This window comes from Plectropomus leopardus, chromosome 6, assembly GCF_008729295.1.
Source record: "Plectropomus leopardus isolate mb chromosome 6, YSFRI_Pleo_2.0, whole genome shotgun sequence".
Lineage (NCBI taxonomy): Eukaryota > Metazoa > Chordata > Actinopteri > Perciformes > Serranidae > Plectropomus > Plectropomus leopardus.
The window spans coordinates 27553058-27563234 of record NC_056468.1 but is presented as its reverse complement, the minus strand read 5'-3'; the positions used below and the strand labels follow the sequence as shown (position 1 = coordinate 27563234).

Genomic DNA, 10177 nt, shown 5'->3' with positions numbered 1-10177 from the left:
TGCTTTTTTTTTTTAAAAAAAGGTTTAGAACTACAGACTCTTTGTTACTCGGTCTTTCAGATAAAGAAATTAAGAATTTAAGCTGTATAAAGTAGTTAAATCAGTTTTAATCCTTCTAAAACATGACATTGTGTTACTGTAAATATCAGTGGTAGGCAGGAATTTATATAGAAATTATAAGTGTCTGAACATTTTCTTCATCATTTCTGTAAAAGTGAGTTTTCAGGATGGATTTCACGCTCAACTCTGCTTTGCATCATCTCTTTATTAGGCATTTGGTCCATTCTCAAGATGCACCTTCTGCTCTTACAAGCTTACACTAAGTACTATTAATATGTGGGTAAAAATAGGATAAGTTATTTTGGACGTCCCTGTATCACGCCACAGTCTTACGCTCTGCCTTTGAAAAAGACATTTTTAATAGTAATGGTTTGAAAAAAAACATTTGTTGGAAAAAAGTGCATCATTTAAAGCCACAGTGAGGCAGCTAACATGGGAGATTGTGCTGCATTCAGCATCATTTATGTGCATTGCAGATGGAAAAACACCCTTCAGTACACTAATGATTCACTGGCTCTTTCCAGAGTAGTTCTGTCATTATCAGTAAGGCAATAAAGTTGGATAGTATGTGACATTACCTGCATTCTGCACATTTTGCAGGTAGTATGAGGTTATTGTATTGCTCTCCTTAGATAATTTTTTTCAGTTTCAGTTTTTAGTTTGACTAAGGAGAGGGACATTGAACTTGAAATGGTGTATTTAAAAAAACAACAACAAAAAAACACTCAAAATCCTAAAACCAAAGGGTAAAGGCAGGTTTTCTTTAAAATTGTCCCAAATCACACCATTAATCATTGCCAGAAACTGTGAAATAGGGTTATTTATGGTGAAAAAGAAGTAGAGGATTTGTCAATAAATAAATAAATAAATGAACAGTCCCTTGTATAGGTGTTTTTATATTTAAAAAATAAAAAATGATTCAAGGAATTCAAGAAATTTGTTAAGATGGATGATGGATGATTGGATGATAGATGGATAGATAGAAAATCCCAAAATACTATTAAGCACTCTATAATATAGAAATATATGTAATAAAATGAGAAAGGAGATAAAAGCTGAGGCTAAATCTAATAACGCACTTTCGATAAATCTGAAAAATAACTAAAAGAGACCACAGTAAAGCGCGTGAGGAGAATTGCAATCACTCAATAGTTAAAAGGGTTTTACGGCTCGTGGAGCTCACAGAACCGATAAACCCACTGACCTACTGCACATTGTTTGCACGACTTTGTTTTCATGCGTAAAAGCTACGTGGATAGCAGGTACCGAGGGCTGCTGCGGTGGGCGGCAGGTGACACTTCCTACTGGGTATTGGGCGCTGATGTATGTACACAAAACAGTGGTGTTATTGTAACAGAGACCCTTGCGTGAGTGCGCCCATTCTTCGCCTCATCAATTGAAACCGGTCCGTGAGCTAAGCTGATGCTTTGGCAGCGTGCCAGGCGGAGGGGAGGATGCTTTCAGGGGGGAGGGAGCCTCGACATCCCCCATCACACAGTCACACGGCCCGGAGCATTTTAAATATTCCCATCAATTTAAAGAGGGGGATTATGGGTTTCCTACATATTACACCGAGTAAATATATTTGTGGCAGGAGCGGGTGTAACATATTGTTTATAATGGGTCTACTTTAGGGTAAAAGGGAATCTGATTCCTGCGTCAGCGCGCCCCGATTCATTGATAATTTCCGCACTGTTTGGATCCGGTTGGTCAACAGAGGTATGGCCACTACTGAGGAAACAGATAGGTTTTGTGGCGGTTTGCGTCAGTCGCACACACCCCACAAGGGTTAAAGCACGCGCAACGTGAGAAGCCTACTACGAATTCATTCAGCTTTGCCACGCCTTTCAACGTAAACAAATGGGGGCTTGACCAATAAGATTCGCGATAGATCAGCCGATGATCAGATGACTGAAAAGGAGAAACTATTTAAAACTCTAATGAGACACTTGATGCAAGTTTATACATTTCTTGAGCAGTGCTTTCACCGGCGCGCACCACAACGCACCACCGGCTCATTTGCTCTTTGTCACCACTGGATCCAAACTCACCTACCTACCGCGCTACCACCGGTAGCACAGAAAAGACATTTTATATTCCCAGGAAGATTTTAAATCCTCATACTCGTCTGTGACTGAGAAATGAATCATAAAGCGCTTTTACTGTGGATTTTCCTACAGTTTGCTGCTGCGCTCTTCTCGTCTGCGGTTGGGGAAAACGCTGTTCTTAAAGGTAAGAAATGCCTTTGTGTCTATTGTTCATTCATTTGTATCATTTATTTCTCTCCCAGCCTCAAAGGGAAGTGTCAAAATCAAACATCACGACTGTAAAGTAGGGCAACCATGCGCTTGTGGGAAAGCCATGAATGGAAAGATATACCAAGTAGCCCAAACCACCGATTTTCTCATATTTTCCCCTCATTCTCGCTCAATTATTCTACATTTTTAGAGTATTAGGCGAATTTATGAAAGCGAACAAGTGTGGTGGGATGAGTGAACCGGAAAAACTGGGATGGATTTAAAAGACAAGACTTCGACGTGTCCTTTTTGGGAGCAGGAGGAGTCTTGACGCAAAAAAGAAACACAACGCCACGTCTGTGGGAACGATTTGGAAATATGTTCCGCTGAATCCGCGTTTTACCTCGGACCTTAGCGGCGTTTTTTACTACCCAGCTGAAGTCATTTTGGTCTGTGTGGCCCATTACCAAAGGGTGTTGAGTTCATTTAAATTCAGATATGACGTTTCAGCTCAGCGCGACGGGATTAGTAAAGATTGTATTGAATTCATTCACGCCCTTCATCAAGAATCTGAGACCAAATTCGTACTGTGCACTCTTGAAATAACCCCAGCATTTCCACAACCGATTTCTTAAAATCTGTGGATAAAAAGCATCCTCTTCCAAATGCGTCTTGCATCAGCCTTGATTGAACCGTTTAGCCTCAAGCCCGAGAATAGAGTGTAAGAGTCAAGCAGCCTATAATTATACCAGATCTCTGGCTGCAGCTGTGTGAAAGAGTGAATTAAAAAGAATAAAAGCGTTGCGGTGACATTTTGGCCCTGCGCCTGCGTCTCCTGCACCACAACTTGTACTCAACCCACTGGCATTATTGTAACAGATGTTGACTGCAAAAGCAAGTTGATTGGCTATCTCAGCCGCTTCCTGCATGTGTGAGGCATGATTGGCTGCGTGCTTTGAGAGCTGGGTTTGAAAATTATTTTTATTGAGATCAGTGTTTTTGCCCTTTTAATAGAAATGCATGCATCAGAATCGGAATTTCCTCAGTTTAATTTAATCCTGTGTCATTTCCCCTCAGGTGAAGACGGAGGTTTGGATGAACTGCCAACAGACAGCAATGCTCTCAATTACCCCATCAAGTACAACATGAGGAAGAGTTTAGATCTGGACCAGGAGGGATGCTACCTGCAGACTGGAAAGACGGAGTGTCTAAAAGAGTGTGGCTTCAACGCCACAGCCAAAACCATCTTCATCATCCACGGCTGGACGGTACCTATGAGCTGACATTATTTGCATCATCTCTGTCTGGCTGCAGTCCCTCTTTTTCTCGATTTGTTCTCACCTCTCACTGAATGAATAGAACTTGTGTGTTGCACGGAAGGAAGTGCTGTCTCTGCATCCAGCGAGCTTTGATTGTTGGAATTTATCATGTGAATGTGAGCTGAGTGTCAGAGACGGGTCACCAGGCTGGATGGATGACCAACTAACTCTTGTGGTCTTTCTCTCTTTCTTGCAGATGAGTGGGATGTTTGAAAGCTGGATGTACAAGCTGGTCGCTGCAGTGATGCAGCGTGAGAGCGAGGCCAATGTTGTTGTTGTTGATTGGATAGCCATGGCTCAGCAGCTGTATCCCGACGCAGTCAACCACACCCACGATGTCGGCCTTGACATTGCCAGCATGCTCAACTGGCTTCAGGTGTGTACAAAGCTATTTGTACTCCTTAAACATTCAGAAAACTAAATTTGTTTCCAGTTATAGATCCTTATTTGAATGTTCTGCTGAATTTGAAAAATCAAATTACGCAAATTGGCTTTCCATTTATATAATTTTAAAAGAATGTTGTCACTTGCACTGGAGAAGTTCACTGTAACACTCAGGTGGATACTACAGTCCCCTCCTGCACATGCTGGCACCCACCTCTGATGTAGCTTGGTCTTATGAAGCCAAGATGTCTTTAGTAGCATAAATAGATCTTATAAACTCTATTTATTCGGATGTGATTTTTAAAAAATTAAATGAGTCATGGTGTAGCAGGTTATCTGAGCTGTCTTGGCAGACAAGTCAGTAATGCTAATTGACAGATGAGCAGCTGAGTACCTGAAAATCCATCAAAGCTGCCCCTCTTCTGTCTTACCACTGAGTGATTTGAGAGATCATGACCTTTTGTGAGCATGACAGAGCTGTCAAAACATGTTTGAAAAGGAGAATTGTTATGCTTAATATTATCTTACTGTTGGATGTTTTTGGAGCTCCCGAGTCGCCCCAAGGCAGTAGGTCAATGTCCTCCTGGTATGCTGTCTTCCCCACTTGATATTTTCTAACAAGGATCATGGTCTGTTTAGTACTTCTGAGGGAAAGACAACAATTCCCATTCAGCCGGACTGTCTCGAAGTTGGACCGGTGCACGAATGGCAAGTGAGGAGAGTTTCAGGCACCCTGCCACGTACTTGTAAACAAGAACAAAGAGTATTTCATGGAGACAAACTGAGACAGATGGTGGAGGCGCTGTTGCATGGAAGGGACAGTCGGTAGATTCTGTCCGGGTTAACTGAGCTTGGCTCAGCTGCAGGCACGACTGATCACCGCTGGCTGAAATCCAGGATTTGCTCAGTGTGGTTCAGTGACCACTGTGGCAGCTGCTGACGTGAGTGCAACTTTTTTTTTTTCTTACCAGGATGAGCAGCAGCTGCCTCTGGAGAAAGTGCACCTGATTGGCTACAGTTTAGGAGCTCACGTAGCTGGCTATGCGGGAACCTATGTGCAAGGCACCATCGGCAGAATCACTGGTAAATTAACATAAATCTACAGTAAATACACCCCAAATATGGTGCGTCCTCATTGTCCTAACCCTTGTCTTTATTTCTGATAGGGCTAGACCCAGCAGGACCAATGTTTGAGGGTGTAGCAGAACAGAAGCGCCTCTCTCCTGATGATGCCGACTTTGTGGACGTTCTGCACACGTACACTCGAGAGGCTTTGGGTGTGAGCATCGGGATCCAGCAGCCAATTGGGGACATTGACATATACCCCAATGGTGGTGAAGTGCAGCCCGGCTGTTCACTGGGTGACGTGCTGTCAGTGGCAGGAAGTAAGTGCTTCAGAAATGGCTCTTTGTTTGTTGACCCCACAACAAGAGTAATCAGTCAACCCTTTGAAACCTGAGCAAATTAGCTTTCTTTTTTTTTAAAAAGGAAAAATAACAAAAAGGCAATGAGCAATTTAAGAAGAAATTACCTAAAACTTGGCAGAAAATGAGGGAAAAGTCAAGAAAATGCAACAAAAATGGAAAAGTAAAAGAAAAAAATGCTTAAAATGATAATGATTAAGTAAAGTAATTTTAAAGATGTAATTATGACAATTAGAAATAAATTTTTTCTTGCTTTAAAAAATGATTTTCTAAATCTAATAATTTCTTGCAATTTGCAGGTCATTTTTTGCCATGTTTCTCAGTGCCTTTTTCACATTTTCATTAATCAACCCAACTTGCGCGGATGTTACAGATATTTAAATACTCGTGAAAGGTGTCTGAATGCAGTATAACAAAGGTGTTGTCCCTCCAGATTTCAAATGGTTAAACTACATCTGCATAAACGAGGAGATTTGCACTTAATATTAAGTTTATCTCATCCCACTTTCATACCACAGTTGTCATGATATTATACCAAGCCCTTCTTGCCATGTTCGACCATATATTGTATTCCATCTGTCCAGGGAAGAAAATGATAGTGTACCTTAATTTAAAATTGACTACAGTACAAACTTTCTTTGAACTTTTATATGCACTTTTAACTGTACCGCGTCTAATCCGCTCTCCTTCTTCTTTTCAGATTTCATGGAGGTGATGAAGTGCGAGCACGAGCGTGCTGTGCACTTGTTTGTTGACTCCTTGATGAACAAGGACCACATGAGCTTCGCCTACCAGTGCACCGGCCCAGATCGCTTCAAGAAGGGCATCTGCCTCAGCTGCCGCAAAAATCGCTGCAACAACATCGGCTATAACACCAGGAAGATGCGCAAAAGGCGTAACAGCAAAATGTATCTGAAGACGCGTGCTGACACTCCTTTTGGAGGTGAGTCATAATAACGACATGGCCTTCAAATGCATTGCCTGATTTTATCTTTTGCTACTATGATAACTTCCTCTGGAACAACTTTACGATAAGATAATCACTGGGTTTCTTATCTTTCAGCTTATCACGTTTTATGATTCCCTAGTTGCCAGTATAAACTACTACTATACAATACTGAACAATTTCACGGTGGATCAAACATTTAATCTGCTTTGGTGTTTTCTTTTAAGGCTACCATTATCAGATGAAGATGCACGTGTTCAACAGAAAACAGGCTGACAATGCAGATCCCACCTTCCATGTCAAGTTGTATGGTGCCCAAAATGATACAGCAAAGATGTTTGTGGATGTGTAAGTACAAAATCTTTGCTGAAAAAACAGTACTCTCTCACAACACCTCTGCATAACAACCCATAAAACCAGCATACACTGGCTTGGCTGCTGTCCTCCTATATATGTGAAACCTGGCAGCTTTCCCGCCTGTGATACTGAGAAGCACATAGACTGCTGTGATATACATTTGGAGCTTGAACCTTGTTTGCACTGAGCTTTCCAAAGTGCCACTCACATATGGTCGTGATGTGCAACTAGCTCAGACTGGAGGAGGAACTTCTGTCAATTTCAGTTCATGTTTCCATAGATGCTAATGCCAATTTAAAGACACAACCTGGACATACAGTATAAGAAAAGCGTGACATGACAATACGTCAACAATCAGACAGGCAACACAGCAGTTTAGTTTATGTGTCTGCTCTAGTCAATATTTTGTTAATCATTTGTTTAATAACTGCTGAATTAAAATGGTCGAGTAGAGCTTTTGTTTTATGGGTACCTGACTTAACCAGATTTCTCCTCCCTTTGTGCAGCCATGATGAAGGTATCGGTCTGAACCTGACCAACACCTTCTTGGTGTTTACTGAGCAGGATATTGGCGACCTGCTGAAGATCAAGCTGAGCTGGGAAGGAGAAGCTGAATCCTGGAACTCTGTCTGGAAAAACATCAAGATGAAGTTCTGGACCTGGAACACCAAGCCTTCAAAACCTGTGCTGCAAGTCCGGCGGATTCGCGTGAAAGCTGGGGAAACACAGAAGAAGTAAGTGGAAGTAGCAGCTGTCTTAGACGCTACACCTCTCAGTGATTTATTCTTCTTGACCATCATTTACATTGATTTCTTCTTGTGTTACAGGTTTACATTCTGTGCCCAAGATCCTGAAAAAACTGAAATTTCACCAGGCGACTCGATTACTTTTGTGAAATGTCGTGATGGCTGGGAAGTGAAACCAAGAAAACGGTATGAAACATGATAAAACATTGATTGTCTTGTTAGGATACTTTTGGAATAAATTATTTTTGATAATACTTTAAAGACAGAAGCTGTGGTACGATGATTTTTGAGTGAACAAAACCTATTTTTGCTCGACAGGGTGCCCATGTAAGAACTCTGCACTTAAAAGAACCAATGCACCGTCACCATGGGGGACCCAACATGGATCAGTGAGAAGCTCCGCCTTCTCTTTATTTGAGCACTTTTTGTAGGAAGGAAGATTGATCAGCGCACGGTGGGAGGGGCTCGAACGGACTCTTGAATGCACCTGGAAGGTTTCCAATGGTTTCTGGAGACAAGGACTCCGGGGGTCTGTCTAGCGGATATGTGACAGCTGGAAAATGTTGCTCCAGCTAGAAGTGAGGGGCTGTCCTTTAAGATTGCCCGAAGGAGTTGCAGAACGTTCCTTTGTGTGGACTAGTGAGGTAGAAAACAGATCTGTGCCAGTGGACATACACCAGCAATTGTAGTCGCTGTACTGTACATTTTTAAATATTTTTTATTTATGAGAAAAATGGAAGCACTGCAAGACCAACGTTATTTATCAAAGCACATCCCATAATGAAGCATATGTTGAATGCATTTCTCCTAGATGCAGTATTTGTGTAAGTGTGTGTGTGTATGTGTGGGTGTTTGTTGTGACCAAGAAGTATGCCTTTCTGCTGAGAGATTACTGATACACTGTATAGCTGATGGAGATACCTGATCTCATTGCACACGTTTGTTCTGAGGTTCTGTGCATTGTGTTACTGTTACTGTCTGTGACTTATTTTGGGGGTGTGTATATGTACATATTGTAAATAACTTTTTGGAAAAAAATAAATTCACCCGTTATTTGTAAGAAACTGTTGCCTTTGCTGGTCATTTTTTTAGCGTCTTTATTGTGATTTGCCCTGGTAAGGATGGAATTATAGTTCTGAAACAAAGTTTTTGTTACCCTGTTTGCTTCTACACCTTGGGACTATGGACCTTTGTCCAGAAGGGCAGAGCTTCATTGTTGTTGTTGAAGCCATTTAACCATTTGATTCAGAGAGTTTCTGTTCTTTAAAGATAGGTCTCCAAACCATTAAACCAAAGAAAAAGACAATTATTTAATGGGAGCAAGACTATATAATTTTATCACGGTGTTTTGAATGTGAAAATGAAGACGGTTTCCTCTAACAAAACAAACACTGGTGCTGGTGCTTTTTCACAAGGATTCACAGTTTGCCTCAAAGTTCAATTTTAAGTCAAAAATTGTCTTGGGGTATTTGTACTGTGTTGCACACATTTCACTGTCTGACTCCTCATGGATGTGTCTCCATGTGTATGTTCATGTTTTCTAAAATATATATCTCTGGTTTTAAAGATATTTATTTGAGGGGGCGGGGGGTTCATCACACCACCAATCAAACCCACAAAATGAAGATTCCTTTGCACACTTATCCTTGCATGCACACTACACATACAGAATGTGTGTATGTGGAAGTGCACCATGAGAAATCTCTTGACAAAATAATCAAATGCACTGTAAGGTTGAATTTAACATATGGAAAATTTTATTTGTTTTCTCAGAGCAAACAAATACAAACAAAGACAAAGGAGCTGAAGTCAACACTCCTTTTTGCACAGGGTCCTCTGTCTGAAACCAAAACCAGATCAAATAAAAATGTTGTCCAGTCTTAGACAAGACCATCTCAAGCACTACAACGCTGAAATATTATGCTCAAAATCTGTAGAATTATAAAAAAAAACGGTGTCCAACCTTTTTCTAGATATCTTATCAGGATGGTTACTTATACATGGCTAACATCAATCAATGTTCTGTTCTGCTTCCAATCACATGTCAACTTCAGAATCTAATGTATTTAACCTCCTAGGGCTTTCTTAATCCCTCTAAACTAGAGAGCTGATAAATAAAAACACCACTGACTGACTAACCAAGTGTTATTAAATTTCTTGAAATGTTGTCTTTTTTTAATTTGGACAGTATTTGTGGTCACACATGTTTATACATGTACTTTTTCACAATCTTTCAACATAAAGTAAAACCTCTGTAATACATTGGTTTGATTGTAAGTAGTGATAAATCAGGAATGCAGGAAACATTACGAAGCTGTAATGACATGTACATTTGTTGGTGCATGAAGTGGCAATATCACGTTCCTCTTGAACTTCATGCTAGACAAGCTGCATCGCAGAAACACAAATATTTCTTATCACACCATCCTCTGTCCTGTCATGTTTCACTAAGATGCCTTGAAGATTAGTAAGAGGGGGGATGTCTTACGCTTCACATCATGTGGTGCTCTATGATTGTCAGTTATTGTAGTAGCTGGAGGCTAAAATGATTCATGCCATCAACATTTTGCCCCTTTCATGTTTTCCTTAGAATGATTTCTGGTTGCAACACTGATGTTTTTGCATTGCAGCAGCGACACATTTTCCCCGTAAGACAGAAAACCTAAAGTAACCCCACCAGTCTGGAGCTAACCCTATGTGAACA

At 40.9% G+C, this 10177-nt stretch overlaps 1 protein-coding gene across 1 annotated transcript; it reads left to right on the top strand.

Moving 5' to 3' along the window:
• Positions 1 to 1860: 1860 nt before the first annotated feature.
• On the top strand, positions 1861 to 8537 carry lipg (lipase, endothelial). Its single transcript, XM_042488065.1, has 10 exons — positions 1861 to 2292; positions 3375 to 3565; positions 3813 to 3992; positions 4972 to 5083; positions 5167 to 5385; positions 6125 to 6367; positions 6598 to 6718; positions 7234 to 7461; positions 7555 to 7659; positions 7792 to 8537. The coding sequence occupies exons 1-10, from the start codon at positions 2202 to 2204 to the stop codon at positions 7802 to 7804; spliced, it is 1503 nt and encodes a 500-aa protein (XP_042343999.1). The 5' UTR covers positions 1861 to 2201; the 3' UTR covers positions 7805 to 8537.
• Positions 8538 to 10177: the final 1640 nt, after the last annotated feature.